The sequence below is a fragment of the Manis pentadactyla genome, chromosome 15 (assembly GCF_030020395.1).
Source record: "Manis pentadactyla isolate mManPen7 chromosome 15, mManPen7.hap1, whole genome shotgun sequence".
NCBI lineage: Eukaryota > Metazoa > Chordata > Mammalia > Pholidota > Manidae > Manis > Manis pentadactyla.
Genome location: NC_080033.1, coordinates 6,053,439 through 6,077,765, shown reverse-complemented (window position 1 = coordinate 6,077,765; position 24,327 = coordinate 6,053,439). Strand labels below are relative to the sequence as shown.

Sequence of the window (24,327 nt, the reverse complement as noted above, 5' to 3'; positions counted from 1 at the left end):
TCACCACTGCAAGGGGCCCATGTCAGCCCCCGTCTCCCCTTCCTCCTCCTTCTCCTCCTCTTGCAGCTTAAGGGCCTTCGCTGGCCTCTCCTCCCCGTCAGTTCTTTCCACGGGGTCCTGAAGCCGGTGCCGCTTCATGTGGGCATTTCGACTCTTTATCTTGTCAAACACCCTGCGGAGTCAGCAGAGGACATGGGTCAGAGCAGGGGGAAGGTGGGCTGAGGGCCACGGGGACAGAGGGCAGGCTGTGCGGGTGCATCCGGGGACAGGGCTGGTGCCCACCTCTCACACTCCCCACAGGGAAAAGCTCCTTGGCCCTGGACGCACTCCGGAGGCTCAGGGGTCCGCTTGGGAGCAGCACTGGGGCTCGTGGTGATAACGGATTCTCCCCTGCCACTCTCCGTCTCTGTCTTCAACTCAGGGGTTGGATGGTGGTTGGGTCTCTTCTTAGGGTTGCAAGTGGCCTGCAGAAGGGGCAGAAACGACATCAGGGTGCCAACCTTCTACCCTTCTGAGAGTGATGCTTTCCTCTGTAGGGGCCCCTTCCCCACCCCAACCTGGGTGATCAGTAGGTCTTCAGACCAGCACTGAACTCCAGTGAGACACCCATGCCCCAGAATCCCCTACCTTTGCTTCTGTTGGGTCTGCCTCGGGCAGCTTTCTTTTGACCCTCTTTTTCAGTCCTGGGGCCCGAGAAGATGTAGTAAACCTGACCCTCTTTTTCCAGGTGTAGTAGTACTCAACACACTGGGCCACGGTCTTTGTCTGGACCTGGTGAAAGAAAACAGCAGCGGGCTTTGGGCACTGCCTCACATGCCCCCTCGCCATGGGGCTACGCACTTTCTGAAAGCTCTCCTGGAATGTCTCTCCCCTTGGGCTTGGCACGCCCCTGGGCTACAAGGAGCACAGAAGCACAGAGTCCTGCTGGTGATGAGGGGCTCAGGGTAAAGCCAACGTAGCCAGCACCGTCCAAGCTCTGCACACTCTCTGAGCCCCAAGTCAATCCCGGGAGGCCTTCCCCACGGGAAGGTGTACACGAGGGCTCCCTACACAGGTGCTTACTGTGAGGTCAGGCCTAATGGCTATGCATTTACCAGCTGGGACTCCCTGCAGCAGGATGCCCTCATCAGCAGGTACCACAAAGCCTTTGCAACAGCCAGGCAGAGCCCTACAGCACACAGATAAGGGGCCCATGAGAGGAGGGGTTTTCAGGGCACAGTCGGATACTTGGGCATTGAGACTCCAACATGTGCTCTCCCCCCACTAAGAATGGACCCCATTAATAATAACTTCTGTAAAAACAAAGCAGAACAGGAAAGTTTAATTGCTCTAGGAAAGCTATTTCTCAGGAAAATTAAATTGGCCATTTAAGATGTGGGGCTCACTTCAGAAAATACTTTCTCCATGTGAAATTTTTTCAGCTCTGTATATCTTCAAAGACTAGGAGCCAGAGTAGTAAATCCTCTGCCTAAGAAATATCACTACATTAGAAGAAAAAAAAAGAACTTGGACTTCTGCTTCCAAACAAGATGGAGCGAGCAGCAGGAGCTACACTGAGCTTCCCACTGAAAACAATGAGAAGAAACGGTCAAAATGTCTGAAAGGATGTTTGGTGAGACGCTAGGCAAGCCAAGAACAAGTCTTTCTGAGAGACAGAAAATAAGCCCCCACTGTCCCTACACACTACACCCTGAGAGAGTTTCCAGGCCATGGTCTGCGGAGAGGGGTCCGGGCAGAGCCCGGTGGGCTTCCTGAGCTGAGATGGGAGGGGGGATTCTGGGAGAACAAGGCGGTGAGAGTTCACAGGACAAGGCAGGACAGGGAAGAGAGCTGCACAGACGAAACTTCCACAGATCTGGGGGGCGTTCCCCTCGAGCGTTCAGCAATGTGCTGACCAGCATGTCGTATGAGGTGAACCAAAACTGGGTAAGGAACCACCTGGAAGAAGTAGACGAAAAGGCACTTTCTTGAAAAAGTTCAGTGTACACCTATCATGTGAGCCACTCATTCCTTTCCTAAGTATTTACCACCTGCCCCGCCACCAACACAACTTGGTCATGTAGAGATTTGAATGTGAATGTTCACAGCAGCTTTTTTTATAATTGCAGATACCTGGAAACCACGCAGATGTCCCTCAGTAGGTGACTGATTAAACGAACTGTGTTACATCCACACAATGGAATACTCCTCAGCAAGAAAAAGGGTCCACACAGTAACATGGATGGACCTCAAAATAGTGATGCTGAGTGTAAGAAGCCACACAAGGCAGACAAGCAGTGCACATGCTGCAGGATAGATAGAAAACACTGGAAAATGCAAACTAACTTATAGTGACAGAAAGAAGATAAGGAGGTGATTAAGGACAGGGGTGGTAGGAAAAAGGGATTTATCACGGGGGCAGGAGGAACCTTTTGGGGGTGATGAATGTGTTTCTTATCTTGATCATGGTGATGGTTTTGCGGGTATAAACATCAAAACTTACATTTTGGTTACGTGCAGTTTTGTGTGTATCAAGTTAAAAGAACAAAAACATCAGCAGACATTAAGTGTAGTATGTTCGCATCCTTTTCTGAATACATGTGTATGTGCATGTAAGATCTGTACGGACAAATGCCTGAGGTGCCCAACCAAAGTCAGAGGTCATCATTCAGAAGTAGGATGACGGGGATGGGTGTGGAGGGCTTTGAGCACGTGATGGCATTTCTGTACTCTCTGGAGTTGTTCACATCAGTGGCTTTATAAACTACAAGCAGTTTACAGTGTGAACAGCGTGTCACCCAGATAGGCCCTCCAGCTCTAGCTCCTCTCAGCGGTGAGAGATGAGGCCTTGTCTACACCAGCCCACCCACGTACACCTTACCATCTGGTGTATCAAGGAAAAGTTGTTCTTATGAGCCTGGAATGCCTTATTAAACAGCTCCTTCTCTGTGGGGGTCCAGACGTCTGAACCTATTGGAGAAACAGGAGGGAGAAGGACAGTTCTGTGGCCACAGCCGTGACTGAAATGCAGCCTGCCCTTTTTAAAGCTGTCATTACCGAGTACCAATGATGTGCCAAGAATTCTGTTTTATCTCATACAATCCTTAGAAAAACCTTAGCTGGTTGGGATCAGTACTATCCCCACTTTACAGATGCAATAACAAGGCTTCCATTGGTTAACAGACTTGCCAACAGGAGGCAGGGACCCCCAGTTGCCTGACTCCCAGGCTGGGGTGCTCAGCCACTGCATCTGAGCCCGCCTTCACCTCTCCCTGGCCAGGGGACCCCTTTCCTGGCTGGGCACAGACGGTGAGGGAATCCCTGGAAGGGGGAAGGGAGGACCCAGCCAGGAGAGAGAGGCACCCCCTGAGGTCCCCTGGAGAGGAAATACCCTTCTGGAAAGGCAGGAGAAGGAGGGCCCCAAGAGCACGCCCAGGGCACAAGCAGAGCCTGCTGAGGAGACCGACTGGCTCTCGGGAACTAGCCGGGCACACCCACCCCCGCAGCCTCGCTCCAGTACCTGCGTAGTGATAGTTGGCGAGAGGGTGAGTCGGCGGCTTCTGGGGTCCGCTCAGTAGGAGGGTCTCTAGGGCCACCTGGAGCAGGAAGGAAAGCAGGCTACTTTCTGAGGGAGGGAAGGTGAGGTGGAGGCCTGCCTTCATCCCTTCATTCATTTGAAAAGCACTGACAGGCCCCCCTAAAGCCTCCCACGCTCCACGGCTACTCAGCGCGTGGTGGGGCCGTGGGCTGGCCGCGGCCTGTGAACTGCAGTGGACATGCCGGCTCCATCACTGCGCATACTGCTGAGTGCAGCTGGGGTTTTTCTCAGTAGGGTTTTCTTGATGAAGGAAGCAGTGTGCGGATTTATTCTGGCACCAGCTCCTTCCTTCGTCAAGGACTGGCATTTGGAGGAGCCCTGCCTGTGCCACGCCCCATTGTATTTTCTTCATAGCACTAACCACTAACAATTTTTGAAAACAGATTTCCCTTTGACTGTCCTAAAATTAAAATGTAAGCCCCACAGAGAAGGATTTTGTCTCGCTCACCAGTGTAAACCCGATCGGGACTGGCCGTGGAACCTGCAGGGCCCAGCACAGAATGAAAACGCAGGCCCCTTTTAGAAAATTTGTTAATTTCAAAAATGGTGGAGGCAGAGCATTAGACCGAGTGGGGCCCCAAAGCCAGCCGTGCCCTAGGGCCACGACACTCATGAGGGCCAACAAACATGTGCTGGTTCCTTGGCTGAGCACCTACTCTGCGCCGCCCACTGCCTTGCAACCTGAGGAAAAGTACAGTTGCCAACACTGACTCCTGGGGCCCTAACTCAGGTGACTTGACCTCCCTTCCCACTACTCAGAGTGGGACTTTTTATTTTCTAAACTTCAGGATGGTCAAGCGGGTCCTTGGAGGAAGCAGATATTTTTGTTGCATCAGGGGTTTTCGTACATGGGCTTTTAATTAAAAAGATAAAGCTCCATCAATAAACCAGATCAGTACAGGACCTGAGTCAGTCTACTCCGCTCCAATCCCCATGACCCTGCGATCTCGGAGGAACCTGGTGCTCTGATGCTGCTCCAGGTAAATAACTGACTAACTGAGCCCCATCTACACACTTGCCCTACAACTGACAAGGACATCAACCCCACAGCCACTGGGGAAAAGGATGGGTGGCCTTTCTCAGTTTTCATGAGCCGCAAAGCCCACAGATGGCACGTTACATGCACCAGATCCCCAGCCTCAGCAGGGCAGGGACTTCCCAGGGACCCACCAATCCCGCCCCTGCCTCTAGCTCACCGGGACGTCACCCTGGGCTTCGTGCAGGCAGTGCAGAGCGAGCTCCAGGTTGGTGCCCCCTCCTGGCATCGTGCTGGAGCAGGCCAAGTTGCAGAGTTCAGTCACTGTTCCCAGCAAACGTCCCCAGCCAAGCGTGAGAGATGGGAGACACAGGGAGTCAGTGAATACCGGGGAGGACATGTCCCCAAAAGCACAGGGAGGGGCTCCTTGTCCCTGTCTCCCTCACAGTTCCCTGAAAAGCAGGCGAAGGGAAGGACGGGGGGGAAGGGCAGGAACCCTGCTCCTGGCACCTGCTCAGGATGGCCTGGCTGGTTACTGCATGAGGAGAATGAGGGGCGGGAGGAGAAGTCCTAGTCCCACAGCCTGCTACCCCACCCAGGGATACTGCTTCTTGGTCCAGGTGAGACCTGGGAGGAGGAACTCCTTGGAGATGAGGGAAGGGGGGTTACCCTTGGGAATTTGGCCCCCATGTCTCAGCCACCTCTATCCAGTGTTTCTGGATTGCTTGTCATATCGTCCCATGGCTTCCAGACGAGAGAAGCTCCATCTTCATCGGTCTCAGCAGGAGGGCGCTCCAGGAGCTCCGGGATCTCAGCCTGAAACTCGCCTCCTATCCTGATGTGTCTGAAATGAGGCCACACACGAGACATACACATGTGACTAATATGGGAAATAAGATGGAGATGTGTGACGTGCCCTGCTCTCAGGCCACAACCCTGCTCTGTGGAAACCTGTCATCTCCCAGATGCATCTGCTGAGTATTCGTCACCCCGGACAGACATGGACAAGTGTTCTAGATACCGTCCAGCTACACTCTCTTCCTCCAATTTTCTTTACCACCAGGCTTCTCCATCAGGGGCCCCTCTTGGAGTCCAGGACAGGGGAGGTGTATGCTGATGCCTGGCATGCTTCTAAACCCATGGCCACATCCCCCTAGTCACATTCCATGGATACTCAAGCCTCACATGTGCCATCACCAGTTCTACTTATATCCCCAGGGTCCTGGGCATTTGTCCCCGTGGGCCAAACTATGGGATGCCCAGAAAGAAGGAACACTGGAGGAACTTCCCACATACACCCAGAGAAATCTACCACTTCTCTCCCAGAGAGCAGCTAACGCCCCTGTGAGGAAGGAGCTCTGAGGGCTCACAAGGAGGGTAAGAATATCCCCACTTTGGTAGGACCCCCAGGATCTAAGTCTGTTCCAACTCACGGTTCAGTGCTGAGCTCCGTGTCATCCTCGAATGCGCAGATGCCAGAAGCGTCATTCACTAGATCTAGAAAACACGCAACAGAAAGCTTCAAGAACACGGACTGGAAGGCATGCAGGGGCCCCTTCTGCCTGCCTTTGTAGAGCAGCTGAAAGCAGGGTTTCCAAGCTTGCAAGGTCGGGCGCTCCCTCAGAACACTAACAATTGAACTACCGTATGATCCAGCAACCCCCCGTGTGGGAATTGACCCAGAAGGACAGAAATCGGGGTCTCAAAGAGACACCTGCACTCCCATGGTCACTGCAACGTGATTCACAATAGCTAAGATGTGGAAACTCCCAAGATGCCCATCGACATATGAATGGGTAAAGAATATGTGGTTTATACATACAATGAATCCTATTTAGCATTGAAAAAAGGACATTTTGCAATATGCAACAACATGGATGAACCCCTTGAGAACATTAAATGAAATAAGCCAGTCACAGAAAGAGAAATACTGCATGAATGCACTTAACATGTAGTATCTAAAACAGTCAAATCCATATAAAAAGAGAGGAATGGTGATGTCCAGGTTTAGGGTTGTGGGAAATGGGGTGTTACTAACCAAGGAATGTAAAGTCTCAGTTAAGCAAGATGAATAAACTCTAGAGATCTGCTGTATGGCACTGCCAACAATACTATATTGAACACTTAAAAGATTCGTTAGAGGGTAGGTCTTATGTTCACTCTTCTTGTCACAACAATAATTGTTAAAAAGATCATGTGGAAGAGGACTAGGACTTCTGAAAATACAAAGAGTAAAGAATAAAAAAAAATACAGAGAGAAAAATAAATGAATGAAGGAAAACGAAGAGCCACAGACAAATGTGGGACATCAATAAGTGCAGCAACACATGCAATGGGAATACAAGGAGGAGTGGAGAAAGGAACAGAAAAATATTTAAAGTATTTAATGGCAGAAAATGTGCAAAATGTGACCAAAAAACAGTACATACATCCAAGAAACTCTATAAACTCCAAGTAGCATAAACACAAAGAGCTCTCCATCTGGGCACATCATAGGCAAAATACTGAAAGCCAAAGATAAAGAGCTTGAAAACAAAAAGAGAAAAATAACGTGATATACATGTACACTCCAGTAAGATTAACAGCTGACTTCTCATCGGACATGACAGCAGTTGGAAGGCAGTGGGACAACATGATCTCATTGCTGGAAGTAAAAACTCAACCAAGAATCTTATATCCAGCAAATTACCTTTCAAAAATGAAGGTGGAAAAAGACATCCTTAGGTAAATAAAAACTGAGGAAACTTGTTGCTAGCAGACGTATCTTACAAGGAACATTAAAGGGAGAGAATTATTCAGCCATGAAAAGAAATGAAGTTCTGATATACACAACATGGGTGAAACCCTAAGTTTTCATGCTAACTGGAAGAAAACACAAAGAAGCACACATTGTATGATTCCCACTTATATGAAATGTCTAGAAGAGCCAAGTCTACAGGACAGAAAGTAGATTTTTGGTTACCTACAGCTGGGGACAGGGTCGAGAGGGGAGGGACAAGTGACTACTGAGTACAGGGCTCCCTTGGACATGATGAAAATATCCAAAAATTGATGGTAGCAACGGTTGCACACACAGCTCAGTGAAATACCAACTAACAATGTATAGTTTATTTTAAGGGGATGAATTGTATGACATGTGAATTACACATCCACAATGAAAATAAATACTACAGGAAGTTCTTCAGACTGAAAGAGAATATGACATGAGATGGTAATCTGAATCCAAACAAAGAAACAAAAAACACTGCTAAAGGTACTTATATAGGTAATTATAAACCTCAGGCTAAATGCATACTTTTTCTCTTTTCTTAATTGAACTAAAAAGTAATTGCATAAAACACTACTGTTACAGGCCTGTAATTTACAAACATATATATGACAACAACAGCACAAGAAAGGGGAGATGCATTGGAGTAAAGAAATAGCACTGCATACAGTAACTCAAATCCACAGGAATAAATGAAGAGATGAGAAATGGGAACTAAAAATGTTATATAACAAACTGTATAAATAATGCCTGCATCCGCTGATTCTCTCAGTTTTTGTTACATAAAACAAAATTGTATAATATAAGAATTGATGTTTTGCTGGGTTTATATACACACACACTCACATAAACATACATATATAAAGTACATATATGAATAATAAGAGCAAGAGGGTTCGGAGAAATAGAGCTGTATAGTAGTAATATTTCCGTATTTCACTGTAAGTGACGGGAGGGACAGGGAGGAAGGCAGAAACCCTACTCCTGGGACCTGCTCAGGATGACCTGGATGGTTACTGCATGAGAAGAATGGGGGGCGGGAGGAGAAGTCCCGGTCCCACAGCCTGCTACCCCACCCAGGGATACTGCTCCTTGGTCCAGGTGAGAACTGGGAGGAGGAACTCCTTGGAGATGAGGGAAGGGGGGGTACCCTTGGGAATTTGGCCCCCATGTCTCAGCCACCTCTATCTGGTGTTTCTGGATCGCCCGTCACATCGTCCGATGGCTTCCAGACCAGTGAAGCTCCATGTGCGATGGTCTCGGCTGTAGGGCGCTCCTGGAGCTCCGGGATCTCGGCTTGAAACTTCTTTCCTCTCCTGATGCGTCTGAAATGAGGCCACACACGAGACATACACATGTGACTAAGATGGGAAGTAAGAAGGAGATGTGTGACGTGCCCTGCTCTCAGGCCACAACCCTGCTCTTTGGAAACGTCTGTCATTTCCCAGTTGCATCTGCTGAGTATTCGTCACCCCTGACAGACATGGACAAGTGTTCTAGATACCGTCCAGCTACACTCCCGTCCTCCAATTTTCCTTACTACCAGGCTTCTCCCTCAGGTGCCCCTCTAGGGGTCCAGGACAGGGGAGGTGTATGCTGATGCCTGGCATGCTTCAACATCCATGGCCACATCCCTCTAGTCACATTCCATGGATACTAAAGCCTCACATGTGCCTTCACCAGTTCTACCTATATCCTCAGGGTCCTGTGCATTTGTCCCCGTGGGCCCAACTATGGGATGCCCAGACAGAATGAATATTGGAGGAACATCCCACATACACCCAGAGAAATCTACCACTTCTCTCCCAGAGAGAAGCTAACGCCCCTGTGAGGAAGGAGCTCTGAGGGCACACAAGGAGGGTAAGAATATCCCCACTTTGGTAGGACCCCCAGGTTCTAAGTCTGTTCAAACTCACATTCGAATGTGGGGCTTGGTGTCATCCGTGATAACATGGTTGCCAGAAGAGTCATCCAGTTGATCTAGAAAACACGCAACAGTAAGCTTCAAGAACACGGACTGGAAGGGATGCAGGGGCCCCTTCTACCTGCTTTTGTAGAGCAGCTGAAAGCAGGGTTTCCAAGCTTGCAAGGACGGGAGCTCCCTCAGAACACTAACAACAGAACTACCCTTTGATCCAGCACCCCCACTTGTGGGTATTGACCCAAAAGGACTAAAATCGGGCTCTCAACGAGACACCTGCACTCCCATGTTCACTGCAACGTGATTCACAATAGCTAAGATGTGGAAACAACCAAGATGCCCATCGACATATGAATGGGTAAGGAATATGTGGTTTATACATACAATGGAATCCTATTTAGCCTCGAAAAAAGGGAATTTTGCAATATGCAACAACATGGATGAACCCCTTGAGAACACTAAATGAAATAAGCCAGTCACAGAAAGAGAAACACTGCATGAATACACTTAACATGTAGTATCTAAAGTAGTCAAATCCATATAACCAAAGGGTGGAATGGTGTTGGCCAGGGTTAGGGTCGTGGGAAATGGGGAGTTACTAAACAAGGTGTATAAAGTCTCAGTTAAGGAAGATAAATAAAGTCTAGAGATCTGCTGTACGGCACTGCCAACAATACTATATTGAACACTTAAAACATCTGTTAGACATTAGGTCTTACGTTAACTCTTCTAGCCACAACAAAAATTGTTAAAAAGATCATGTGGAAGAGGACTAGGAGTTCTAGAAAGACAAATTGTAAATCAACAAAGTAACAGGTAAAAATTATTTTTAAAGCAGTTAAAGTCTCCAGAAGTTATCCTGAAGGTATACAGCATTTTAAGAAATATTCATTCAGGACAACTGAGTACATGTCGGTAAGAATAGTGAGTTTGTGGCACCTGAGCCATGACTTGCTCCCTTACCTACCAACCCCATGCACTGTGTATCAGAAGCTCTACTTGGAGGGCTCTACTCCAGGGAGGTGCAGCCAGGGACACAGGGGGTCCCTCTCCTCCCAGCTCTCATGCCTAAAGAGCTAAAGGAAGGTACAATGAAAAATGCTCAACAAAGAGAGAAAACTATTAAGAGGTAGAAATTGTTTTTTTAAAGAAACAAATGGAAATCTTGGAGTTAAGATCCATAACCAAAATGCAGATTGGAGCTGGCAGACGTAACCAGCAGCCAACTTAAAGCGAGATCCATGGAAATTATGGATTTTGAAGAACAGAGAGAAAAATAAATGAATGAAGGAAAACGAAGAGCCACAGAGAAATGTGGGACATCAATAAGTGCAGCAACACGTGTAATGGGAATACAAGGAGGAGTGGAGAAAGGAACAGAAAAATATTTAAAGTATTTAATAGCAGAAAATGCCCAAAATGTGATCAAAAAACAGTACATACATCCAAGAAACTCTATAAACTCCAAGTAGCATAAACACAAAGAGCTCTCCATCTGGGCACATCATAGGCAAAATACTGAAAGCCAAAGATAAAGATCTTCAAGGCAAAAAGAGAAAAATAACGTGATATACACGTACACTCCAGTAAGACTAACAGCTGACTTCTCATAGGACATGACAGCAGTTGGAAGGCAGTGGAACAACATGATCTCATTGCTGGAAGTAAAAACTCAACCAAGAATCTTATATCCAGCAAATTACCTTTCACAAATTAAGGTGAAAACAGACATCCTTAGGTAAATAAAAACTGAGGAAACTTGTTGTTAGCAGACATGTCTTACAAGGAACATTAAAGGGAGAGAATTATTCAGCCATGAAAAGATATGAAGTTCTGATATACACAACATGGGTGAAACCCTAAGTTTTCATGTTAACTGGAAGAAAACACAAGGAATCACACATTGTATGATTCTCACTAATAGGAAATGTCCAGAAGAGCCGAGCCTACAGGACAGAAAGTAGATTCGTGGTTACCTACGGCTGGGGACAGGGCTCCCTTGGGACATGATGAAAATATCCGAAAATTGATGGTAGCAATGGTGGCACAGCTCTGTGAATATACCAACCACCACCCTATTGTGTATTTTAAGGGGATGAATTGTATGACATGTGAATTACACCTCCACAATGTAAATAAATACTACAGGAAGTTCTTCAGACTGAAAAAGAAAATGACATGAGATAGTAATCTGAATCCAAACAATAAACACTGGTAAATGTACTTCTATAGGTAATTATAAAAGTCAGTATAATTGCATATTTTTTCTCTTTTCTTAATTGACTTATAAAGTAATTGCACAAAACACTACTGTTATAGGCCTGTAATTTATAAACATATATATGACAACAACAGCACAACAAAGGGGAGACGCATTGGAGTAAAGAAATAGCACTGCATACAGTAACTCAAATCCACAGGAATAAATGAAGAGATGAGAAATGGTAACTAAAAATGTTATATAACAAACTGTATAAAGAATGCTTGCTTTCCTTTATTCTCTCAGTTTTGGTTCCATAATACAAATTCATATAATGTAAGAATTAATGTATTGCTGGGTTTATACACCCACACACATACATATATAATATACATATATAAATAATAAAAGCCAAATGGTTAGGATAGATTGAGCTCCATAGGAGTAGTGTCTCTGTATTTCACTGTAAGTTATTATACATCTGAAGAGATTCTGATGACATTCAGATGTAATTTTACATTGTAGAGGAACCACTAAGGAAGGATTAAGAAAAAGATGAAAAGCTAAAGGAATTAAAATGTTACAATAGAAAATACTTAATACATAAGTAAGCCAGAATAGAGGAACATAAGGAGGAAAAGGCAAGGTACATTCAGAAAAGGAAATGCATAAAGGTAAATGTAAACCTCCCTATATCAATGTAACATTAAATGACACCAGACTGAATAAACCAATCAAAATGCCGAGTTTGTAACATTAGATAAAAAATGTATGATCCAACTAATATTATCTATAGGAAACATGGTTTATTTAAAAAAAACACAAGCAGTTTGAAAATACAAGGTCAGAAAATATATACCAAGTAAACAACCTTAAAAGAGGCAGAATGGTACTGTTAGGCTAATTAGACTTTAAAACAAAAAACATAGAGATTATGATAAAATTATTGCAGTGATGATAAATAACATTGTAGTCATATCATGAGAAAAACAATCACTCCATCAGGATGTTATGACAATTATAAGCATATATGCACCTAAAAACAGAGTCCAAAAATACATGAAGCAGAAACTGACACAATTGAGTATGAAATACACAATTCAAAACAATAGTTGGAGATTTCAGTACTTGCAGTAATGGATCGGACAACCACACAGAATGAAACAAGACATAGGTACATTTTTGGTGTGTTCCACCCAACATCAGTAGAATATATTCTTCTCAAGTGCACATGGGACATTCTTCAGGACAGAACATATTGTAGCTCATAAAACATGTCTCAATAAATTTGAAAGGACCAACAATACAAAGCATGTTCTCTGACTGAAGTAGAATTACATTAGAAATCAATAAAAGGAGACAATTTGGAAAATTCACAAATATGTGGAAATAAAACAACACACTCCTCAATAATCAGTGTATTTAAGAAGAAATCAAAAGAGAAATTAGGAAATATTTTGAGATAAAGGAAAGAAGAACATAACATACTAAAACTTATGGAATGTGGCTAATGCAATGCTCCAAGGGAACTTATAGCTGTAACTGTCTGTATCAAAAAAGAAGAAAAATCTAAAATCACTATGGTCAGTTGATTTCCACAAAGGTGCCACACCAGCTCAATGGGGGAAAGAATAATCTCTTTAACAAGCGGTGCTGCAACAACTGATACCCCCACGCAAAAGAATGAATTTAGACTCCTATCTCACATAATATAGAAAAGGTAAGTTAAAATTGATCCAAGACCTAAATGTAAAAGTCAAGATCATAAAGCTCTTAGAAGAAAAAGGAGTAAAAGTCAGCATAATTGCATATTTCTCCTCTTTTCTTAACTGACTTAAAGTGACTTTTGGTCAGGCAAAACCGTAGATAAAACACCTAAAGCACAAGTGACAAAAAATAAAATCTCTTGTACCACAAATGCCATAAATAAAATGAAAATACAAGACATGATACAGGAGAGAATTCCCAAATCATATATCTGATAAGGGACTTGCATACAGAATATAAAGGGAGCTCTTACAACTCAGTAATACAAAGATAATAACTCGATTTTACAAAGGGGCAAAGGATCTGAATAGACATTTCTGAGAAAATACACAAATGGACAATAAGCACATGGGAAGATATCAACATCATTAGCCATTGGAGAAATACACATCAAAACCACAATGAGATATCTTATGCCCACTAGGAGAGAGATAATTGAAAAAGGTAAGGATCGTTGACAAGGATGTGGAAAATTGGAACTTGCGTGCCATGTGCATGGAAATTTATTCCCATGGCTCAGCCGTTTTGGAAAACAGTCTGGCAGTTCTTTCAACTGTTAAACATAGTTACCAGTGACCCAGCAATTCCACTCCTAGGCATAAGCTCAAGAGAAATGAAAGCCTTTGTCCAACAAAAACTTGTATGTGAATGTTCATAACAGCATTATTCACAACCATTAAAAGATGGAAACAGCCCAAAGACCCATCAGCTATAAATGGATAAAATGTTGTGTATCCACACAACGGAATATTATTCAGCTATAAAAAGGATTGAAGCACTGTATACGCTGTACCATGGATGAACTTTGAGAACATTATGCTAAATGAACAAACTAAACACCAAATGTCGCATACTGTATGATTCCAATTAAATGCAATGTCCAGAGTAGGTGCGTCCATGATGATTAGAGATGATTAGTGGTTGCTCAGGGCTGGGGAGACGGGGGCAGTAGAGGGTGTATGACTGCTAATGGATACAGTGCTGCTTCTGGGGTGATGAAATTGCTCTAAAATTACATAGTGCGATGGATGCACAACTCTGAATTTACTAAAACACATTGTATACTTTAATGGGTGATTCATATGGTATGTGAATTATGTGCCAATAAAGCTGCTAACAAAATTTTTCAAAAGGACAGGCAGAAGGGTGATCAGGCTAAATGACCTCTATATTTCCCTTGTGCCTGTAAAATTATCAGCACCTAGAAGGCTGCTGGTTCCACATGGTCCTGGGATACCTCTGAGCAGCCATGGGAACCCTCAAGCCAGACACAGCCACGGGCCAGAGAGAACGCCTGGACCAAATGCTACACGTTGAGGTGGATCTGGCCCATTGCAGGCCTGCCGTGTGATGGTCAGAGATGACGGGCCCCAGCCTCACTCACCAAGCTTGCTGCTGATGAGTTTGTCAGGACCAGCCTGAGTGGACATGGAACAGAGAGTGCTGGAATCCAGCCCAGACCCCTCCCGGATGGGGCTGAGCACCAGGGGTGGTGTATCGGGAGAGCGCGGGCACAGTCCCTGCAGGTAGTGGTCCCCCAGGAGCACTGGAGACTGCAGGCAGCTCTGGTGGCCTTCTTCAGGGCCCAGCCCCCCAGAGGCAGAAGGGGCAGGAGGCAGGAATGATGCCTTGGGTCGGGGGTGCTTTCGCCACTTTCTGGGCTGGCTGGTCTCCTCCCCATCTCTCTCCTCCTGGTCTCTGTCCTGTCCCTGGAGAAGAGAATTCAAAGCCACCGGGGGGGTGACTTGGGGCCACATGTGCAGAGCTCAGTCTTCAAGGGGGTGCGAGCACCGGCAAGGGCACTGCCCACAGAGACAGAGGGAAACATAACACCCAACACCCCTGTCCGAGCCGGGCTCAGCAAGGGAGCCGAGCATGGCCACCATACCCGAGCCAGACCCCGGATTCTTGGCCTGGATGGATGATGCCGGAAGCTTCCTCATGTGCCCACCCCCCCAGGGAGAGGCCCTGATACACAGGGTTTTGGAGATGTATGATGCCAGCGTCAACTTGGTAAAAAGACTGGCACTTAGAGATGGGGCCGGAGATGCAGTGCAACAGCATGACAAAATGAAAAATGACCGCAGCTCCGTGAGATGGATAAACGGATCTATGAACCCTGTTGCCCTGCCTGGAGGGGGCTTCTCCAGGTGGGACCCTCCAGTACGGGCTGCAATGGCTGATCCCGTGAACTTAACCACCTCCACACAATCTCCCCTCTTTCTGCCAATCTTACTGCTCCTCATCCCCCAAGTCTCAGCTCTGACCCCCTCCTCCAGGAAGTCCTCCTTGACCTCCTCAGGCAGGGTCTCTGGTGTCCCCTCAGTCCCTCTGCTCCCCCTCCCAGCCCAGCCCAGTCTGAGTCCTCACTGCCTGGCATGGGTTCATCTACTCGCATGGACTGGGAGCCCCAGGAGGCCAGGCTGGGGCCATCCCTGTCACCACGGTGTCCCCAGCACTGCCCCCATAGGGCCGGCCCAGAAGGTGAATGAATGAATGAACGTGCAAGCCAAGCTGTTCTGGAGAGATTTTTTGTGGCGTCTGGTTTGGGCTCTGCCTATGGCTTCCACTGGCAGGTTGTGCAGGAAGCAGTGGGAAGAAAGTGGACCAACCAGCACCCCCTTGGCTGTGCTCCCCAGGGGCCAGCTCACTAGGCCCAGAGGCATCCCCAGAGGAGCTGTGCTCATGCCATCTGGGGGCTTCACGGCTCCTGGGGGGCTCTGTGCCTCCACCTCCACCCTCAGCGCCTGACTCAGAGGCTTGAAAAACTCTGTGCCCGACACCTAAACACAGGAAGAGATGGCAGCATAAGAGGAACCGTAGGCAGGCAGCAGAGGGGACGCTCCAGGCTCAAGCACCGGCCTGCCCCCCAGAGCAGCGCAGCCTGACCCCTGGTCCCTGTCCAGGCTTCCCTGGGGGGACGCCTCCATCCTGAGACCACGACACCCAGCCACTCACTCCCTCCCCCAAAGCCTGTGAGCGCCCTGCGAGCACAGAACCCACTGTGCGCGCCCCTTCACCTGCTGGTCCTGGTTCCCTCGAGGTGGCAGCCACTGGTCGTTGGGAAAACACATATGGCTGATTAGCCCCTCCTCTGTATAAAACATCTGGCTGCAGTTCTTGCAGACATACGCGCTCCTTGGCTCTGCCCAGTCTGCAGGGCCTCCATTTTGCTGGTTACTGTGGAGAGACACGGCACGGGGGAAGAACGGGACAAGGGGACTCCACCCCTGTATTCTCTGTTTTTTTCTTTTTTTCTTTTATGTCTAATCCACTGACAACTCTCGATGAATCCCCAGAAATGGAGACGATACCCCCTTCCTTCGTGGCCTGGCATGTACCTCTTCAGGGCTGAAGCATCCAGAGCTCACTGGCCCAAGGCCAGGACATAAAAGCCCCCAGAGGACTCCTGAGGGGTTGAGCCCCCACGCCCGGCAGGGAGGGGTTTCTGAACTTACCATCCGCCTGCCGTGCTCTCCTCCTTCACTGGATCGGGGAGCTGGTAGGTATTTCCATCCTGAAGATGAAAATACATCTGAACCAACATATCAAAAATGAGGCATATGCAAGGACTAAAACTACAAGGTGCCGAGAAGAAAACACAGGTGTGACTCCGTGACCTTGGATAAGGCCATGCTTTCTTGGATGACACAGAGAACAAACTGGACTTACCAAAACTTAAAACTTCCCTGCATCAAGGGACACCATCAATAAAGTAAGAACCCACAGAATGGGAGAAAGTCATTACACGTTATACATCTCATAAGGGCCTTGTATGTACAATACATAAAGAACTCTTACAGCCTAACAAAAGTCAAATAACCCGGTTCAAAAATGGGCAAAGGATATGAACAGACACCAAACCGAAGAAGACATGAATGGCCGATAAGCACATGAAAAGATGCTCAGCACCATCAGCCGTTAGAGCCTCGTGAGTCAGACCATGATGAGGCAGCACCTCACACCCACTAGAATGGCTATGGTAAAAAAAAAAATTGGACAATAGCAAGTGCTGATGAGGCTGTAGTGAAATCGGAGCCCTCGTCCACCGAGGATGGGGATGTGAAATGGCGCAACTGCTTTGGAAAAGCCTGGCAGCTTCTCAGATGGTTAAGCACAGAGCTACCCCATGAACTGATAATCCCACCCCTAGGTCATTCCCAAGAGAAATGAAAATGTATGTCCCCACAAAAACTTGTATGAATGCTCACAGAAGCACTATTCACGATGGCCAAGAAGTGGAAACAACCCAAATGGCCATCAACTGATGAATAAACAAAATGCGATGTATCCACACAATGGAGTATTATTCATACATAAAAAGAAGCGAAGCGTGGCATATGCTACAACATGAATGGACTTTGAAAACATTATGCTGAGTGGAAGAAGGCAGACATGAAAGGCCACAGTGTATGATTTCAATAATATGAAGTGTCCAGAGTAGGCAAATCCATAGAGACAGGGGTAGATTCATGGTGCCAGGGGCTGGGAGGTTAGGGGGAGACCTGGGGGGACAACTAAGGGTGCGGGGTTAATTTCTGGGTTGATGAAAAATGTGGTGGAAAAAGTGGTAATGGTGCACAACCTTTGTTAGTACTACTAAAGATCACCAGATGGTGTGATTTAAAATGGTCAATTAGATGGCATATGAATATTAAAGCTGCTTAAAAACGAAGAGGATACAGCTGTCGGGTGCTAGACCTGAGCACGTCGCAAAGAGAAGCGGCTGACCGCCTGGCGCCCAGGTTCTCGTGGCCACCACCTGGGAAGGAACCAGGCTAATGCTGCACAAGTGCTGACACATGTGGGCACCCCTGCCCCACAGCCAGAGATGGCATCTCATGCAGGAATACTGAGGGGGAAGGAACTCTACCATTATATCCTCTGAAGAGTTTGAGGGGCAAACCCAGAAGGAAGAGAAGGGCAAGAGGAAAGCAGGCAGAAAAAACTCAGTGAGGAAAGGTGACACGGGGCGTCCCAGCGACTTTGCAAAGCCTTCATCCTGGCTTTTTTGCGGGGAAGGTTGGTGGGGGGCCATGATGTCTCTGAACCTTCACTTCCCCTCTTTAAAACTGGGTTTGAGGACTCACGGGCACTAAATAAAATGTCTGGACACTCAGAAATTCGGAAACAAGTGATGAGTGAGTCTCTCATCTCACAGCATAAAGTCAGGTACCTGGATCCTGTTGGATATCGTCAGCTTGGACTTTGAGTCCTGCGGGGTGTCCACTGAAGGCCCGGCCGATGAGAAGGAGGCCATGGCCACCTGGCTGGGAGAGGCCTCACAGCGCGTATCCATTTTCACCTTCTCCTTCTGGAAGTCCAAGAAACATTGGGCCCACATGTTGCCAGAGAAGAGCCTGTGGCCTCTGCCCTGGGAGCAGGCAGGGACCTTTGCACCTTTCATGGCCCCCAAGGCCAGGCCATTCTCCACCTGGGCTTGCTTCCCTGGGAGCTGGGCTCTGGCAGGGTTGTCCCCACCTAGCTGGGTCTGCCATGGGCCCCCTGTGGGGAGGATGTCCCCCAGGTCTAAGGGCCCTTTCGTGGATCTCAGCTGCTTGGCCAGAGAGGAGACATCTGCATTCCCAGGGGGTTCCCATGGTACAGGGGCCACTTTTGGTCCTCCCTTCGTGTCCCATCTATTGCTGCCGGGCAAGGCCTCTCTGGGGAAGGCGGGCGTGGTTTTTCTCTTGTGGGGCGGGGATCCCTCTGGCTCTGGGTTTGCAGGGCCCGGATGGAAGGAGTCAACTGTGGGTGCCAGTGGTGGGGGCTGGTGTGTCCGCGGCCCCTGCAGTGGCTTCAGCGCAGCCTGCTTGCCCTCAGGCACAGTTTGCTGGGAGGAGGCCACAGCCACCTGGGAGCCAGAGATGAACACCTGGGACTTGGTGATCATCTGGAGCACCTGCATCTGCCCTTGACTCACCAGACACTCCTGAGACTTCAGGAACAACTGCCCGGACAGCGGCGTTGTGTTGTCAGAGGACAGCCCACTCGGCTTCAGGGCCTCCTGGAGGCCGGGCTCCTCCACGTGCTGCCGTGAGCAGGAGTCACTGTCAGAATTGCTCTTCTTGGAAGCCCTGGTGTCCCCTTCCTCGCCGGCATATCCAGCGCCATCGGAGGCCTCCCCAGGTGCCTTCAGGTCTGTGGGGGGGAGGGGTGGTGCATCCTCCAGACTGGGGCCACCGCTGGGCGAGGGCTCCCCCATCAGGGAGGTGCTGCTGGGCCTGGGCCCAGACTCGGAGCCCTCCTGAGGGGACATGGAAGTGGGCTTCTGGATGGCAAACGCATCATTCCCTTCGCTCTCGGGGCAGTCTGGCAGGTTCCGGAGCCACTGGAACTTGTGGTTTGAAGGCTCAGCACTGGCAGGCGCTGCCTGGCCTTGGAACAGAGGCAGGCCGGCCGGCAGGGTCCCACCCTCCTGCCAGCTCTCCAGGGTGGGCAGTTGCTGGGGCGGCCGCTCCGACTCAGCTGGGTGTGGACCACCATCCTCTGCTACCCTGGAGTGAATGGCTGTGAACCCAGCGGCGGGCTCCTTCCACAGGGGGTGACACTCCTCAGGAACATCACTGCCCAGGGTTCCTGGGGCCGCTGGGGTGCAGGGGTAGAGCCCCAGTGAGGGTGGGGAGGGACAGGCTGTGTTTTTCCCTTCCCCGTCAACTGAGGGCCCGGCCAGGACTGGGCCGAGAGAAGAGATCTCCTGGTGGACCAGGCTGCTTACAATAGAGCGCAGGGGCTCTCGGTTGGGCAAAAGGGGGCCTGGGGACCTGGCTTCTGGAGGCACCAGGGACCGCAGGCCATCCGCAGCAGGCTGGCCGGCCACCTCGTGGGCAGGAGAGGAGTCCCCACAGGCTTCTTCCTCACGGGGGGCCTCCTTCAGGACGCACAAGCCGTGCCGGACCTCGTAGTGCTGGCGCAGGGAGCGGTCATCACAGTAGCTCTTGCTGCAGCCCTGCTCCCTGCACGCAAAGGGCTTGGTCTTCTGGTGGGTGAACATGTGCCTAGTCCTGGAGTCACACACGAGAAGGGAGTCAGAGGTCACTGGGGCTCAGCCTCCCACTGCAGGGTCCCGAGCCTGACTCTCCCCACAGTGCTCCCAAGGGGCAGTGGAGCTCAGAACCACAGTTCAGAACCTACACTCAGACCCCGGCTACAGTCAAAGCATCTGGAAGGGGTACCCCTCTCTCTCCCTCACCGATAAGCATACCCCTTATCTGAGAGAAAAATCACCAGAAGCCAGGCCAGAGTTCCCCAGAATGGGTTCCCCAGGAACACCAGCCCTCCAGAGTGGCTCCCCGAGGACGTGGGCTCCACTGGCAAGTCAGTCCCGACAGAGCACTGTGTGCTTCTTGGAGGTTCACGGGAGCAAATGTAACAGCCACATAGCAGGTAGGTAGACAGAGGGTCATCTGCTTAACCTGCCATGTCTCTGACACATAGTTGCCCACAGAACTGTTTTTTGAAATAGTTCCTCTTAGTGCCCTCAAGAACCAATTTTGCAGAATACATTTGAGGAAAAGCTCATTTGGGGAGCATCCTGCCTTTAACAAAGGAGTCTTTCCCCTATCATAGAATTCCTATAAGGGGACAGCTGCCTGAAACCCCCCACAGGAAAAAATACAATTTACAGATGCCCAAACAGAACATTCTAGAAAACAGTCAAATGTGCCTCCTATAAAATAAATGAATACAAATATGTCCTATGTTTATGTCATACTTACATCTACATTAATAACATAAACAGATGAGTAAATACCCTCCGCGTTCCCAGCAGCCCTACTCTGGACAGTCCTAACAATGCGGCACATGGGGCATGCTGATAAATGACAGAGCCCTTCTCCAAAGGGCGGCCCTGGCCTCCAGTTGAGGAGAGTGGCAGAGACCCAATCTCCAGCTCCCCTGTTAATCGGTCTGTGACATGAGCAAATTGCTGCCTTTCCCTGGTGGGGGGGCTTGGCGAGAGGATGAGTGGGAAGGGGGGTCAGTCAAAGCCCTCTGGGAAGGCCAGGAGCATATAAAATGCAATGGACTGCCGACTCCCACTTGCCAGTCTCTTGGTTTGAGGAAGTCTGTCTGTCCTTCCTCACTAGCAAGAAAAGCTTATCATTTACCAGACATTAGGAACAAAAGGAATTCTGCTCCAGACTCTTTATGGGCTTTCTTTTAAAATCAAGAGCTAAAAAAAAATCAGGAATTAAAAAAGAGAGACAAGAGTTAATGTGCCATTGCCCCATTCTAGGCACAGGGATTTTGGAATCTCTCATGCCCTGTGGAGTCCCAGTACATGTTCCTCAAATAAACAAGGGCTGGTTCTCCTCAGGCACCTATCACTGTCTCCAAATATTTCTCCATAAAGTTAACCTGATTCCCTCCATGACAAAATTGCCTCGGGACGTCCCGTCTGCAAATCAAGGCAATGATTTTCTCATTGGTGTGACTTTGGGAGCTCGCAAGGGTGACCTGTTCAGGGCAGTGGCAGACCTGTCCCCAGACACAGAGTCCTCGTCTAAGCACGGGTCACAGGGACCCAACACCGTCAGGTTCATCTGGGAGGTGATGAGAACGACCTAGGAACATACCCCCTCCTCCCCAGGCCCCTGCACAGATGTTGGTGACCAGACTCCTACATACAGGTGGTCCTTGCGCTTAAAGGCCTTGCTGCAGATTCCGCAAACGTGTTTCCGATCCTGGCTGTGCGTCAGGTAGTGCTTGTTAAGAGAGCTGGCGCGGCTGAACACCTTCCCACAGAGGCTACAATCCAGAAGCAGCTTCTGAGGCGAAGTGTGATGCTGCTCTTCTTTCCCTGCGCTCCCGGAGGTGGCCCTGCCTCCTTCGTCACCATCTCTAGGCACCTGAAGCATGGCCAGCCTCAGGTCTAAACAAACAGAAGGAGAAAGCCCACGTTAGAGACACCTGGGGACATGGACGAGCTCGGCTAAAGCGCTCCCCGACTCTTAGAACCACAGTAGACGCGGGAAGAGAGACCCAGGAACCCTTTCTCCATCTCCAGTACCTTAATTCACAGAGAAAACAAGACGTAGACCGGGTAGTGGGGAGAGAAAGGACCCTGGTCTGGCCACACTGCAGTACAGTACCCAGTCAGAGGCCAAACTGTGGTCAGTTGTGGCCTGGAAGGATTCTAAGAACCAGGTTGCCGTGGCTGCAGGGGCCTTATGACATCATGGCTCTCTCACAAGGGCAATCCAGAAATACATCATCCAAAACTTACAGAAGTATAAATCCTTTCTCCCAGCCACTTTTACCTTTGGGTTTTTAAAGGAAATAATGTGCACTTATATGAGGAGTTAACTACAGGGGAATTACCCGCAGCATTGCCTTTCCTGTTAGAACAGCCTGCTACCTGATCAGAGAGCATGTAGGTGACACCATCATGGTTTAAATGGTCTAGGGCATAAGCATTTAAGGTAAAACTGTGGAAAACTATCTGATGACATGAAAGGACATTCATGCCTTAATACTGAGAAAAGAGCAGCCTGTTACAAAACAAAAGTATCCTAGTCTTTAAAAAAGAAAAATAAATTTTAATAGAGAACAGAGAGAATTGAATAGACTGATAGGATTATGAGCCAATTTTATTTTCTTCTTCTTCGGTACTGGAATATGTCTCCATGCTTTCTGTGTCCCTTGGTAAAGTGATAAAAGGTATTTTAACAAGTCATGTCACCTGAGGACCAGACTGGGGGTGTGCAGGTGGCAGAGCGGAGGTCTTCAAATATCCCGAGGGCCAGTTTGGGAAGGAAGGAGCAGATTGCTTCTGTCTTGCAGAGGAATGGCTGTCTGCAGAAGCTCCTGTCTGGGACAGAGACAGCTTGGGGTCCAGGAAGCCAGGGAAACTGACCTCAAATCTTCAGAACCGTAAGGCCCTGGATGCCAGGACTCTGAAGGCTCACTGCTGGGCTCACAGACACTCAGTAACTGTCTCCGGTATGCATGAATCATGGAAGATTTTTCTACCCCTCAGATTGGTCTTCCAGATGGATCACACTGCCTCATGAGAGGGCAAATTAAGAAATCACCATTATCTGGGACTTTGCAGAGGTGGGATACAAGAATCCAACAGGCCAGGTTGTGGGGAGTGGAGGGGGCTCAACTTGAGGAGCCAGAGTGCTCAGCCTCTGAGCCTGAGACCCAGCAGAGAGACTGAGCAGGAAGGAGCCTGGGGTGACTAAGGGATAGGGGTGCAGACTTGTTGAGTGGTCTGTGAATACTTAGAATTAACACAGGGAATTTCCCGCTCTGATTTCTCCCTGGAATACCGGGGTCTGGGTCTGGGAGCAGAGCAAACAGCTTCCTTCCCAGCCCCCAAGGTGGGATGAGGTGTTCTCTGTTTGCTAAAGAGTAAGTTAAGAATCCAACAGTTTTAACTTCCTGGGTATTAAAATACAATCTTTCAGATGGAATCTTTCCTGCCTTTTACTATGTGTTTAAGGCTGGGCCTGCATGCTAAATTAGTTGCCTAGGTTACAGAACTACTTAATTAGGGACGGAAGGAGAAAAAACAGCATATAGGTAAAGTAAAGAAAAATTAAGCTGGGCCTGGAGAAACCTGGACTGGATCACCAACGGAAGAACCAAGCGGCCCTGGGAAGTCTTGGAGCGTTGAGGGTTTATTTTACACCTGCGGGCTCAGAGGGGAGTAATCTCCCAAGGTCTGAGCCCTGAACAAAGGCAAGGGGAGCAATACATATCTTTCTGCTTTCGTAGCTGCAACATTTCTGCAACATTTCTACGTGCACAGCAAACGAGCAAGCAAGGGGGAGTAAGTGCCTGGCAGAGCCGGGAGTGAAGCTCGGGGGAAGTTGAGTTTCTGTTGTCTTTGCGAAGAAGAGCAGCAGAAGGGAGCCACCTGGGCCAGACCGCTGTCCTTGTAAGGCGTTCCCTGTCAGTTACACTGCTCTGACTGCCAACATCCTGCCTTGCTTTTTCCGGAGGTCCTCCCCCTACTCTGACTACACCCACGCTCCCTGTCTCACAAGGACTGGCGATCTGCATCAGCACATGTCTCCGCCCTCCTTGCCAGGTCTCCTCTCTGGAAAAGTCTTTGAACTCAGCGGAGGGTTGAGCTCTGACTCCAGGACGAATGGAGAAGTGCAAATGTGGT

At 48.6% G+C, this 24,327-nt stretch overlaps 1 protein-coding gene across 1 annotated transcript; it reads right to left on the bottom strand.

The window, feature by feature from the left end:
* On the bottom strand, positions 1-23,165 carry LOC118928754 (zinc finger protein 541-like). Its single transcript, XM_057493309.1, has 14 exons — positions 23,065-23,165; positions 21,837-22,088; positions 18,385-20,212; positions 16,667-16,725; positions 16,229-16,388; positions 14,593-14,917; positions 5,987-6,050; positions 5,255-5,397; positions 4,774-4,877; positions 3,500-3,575; positions 2,861-2,949; positions 628-771; positions 283-464; positions 1-172 (listed from the first exon to the last, which is right to left on the bottom strand). Exons 1-14 carry the CDS (start codon positions 23,163-23,165, stop codon positions 1-3), a joined length of 3,699 nt encoding a protein of 1,232 aa, XP_057349292.1.
* Between the last annotated feature and the right edge of the window lie 1,162 nt (positions 23,166-24,327).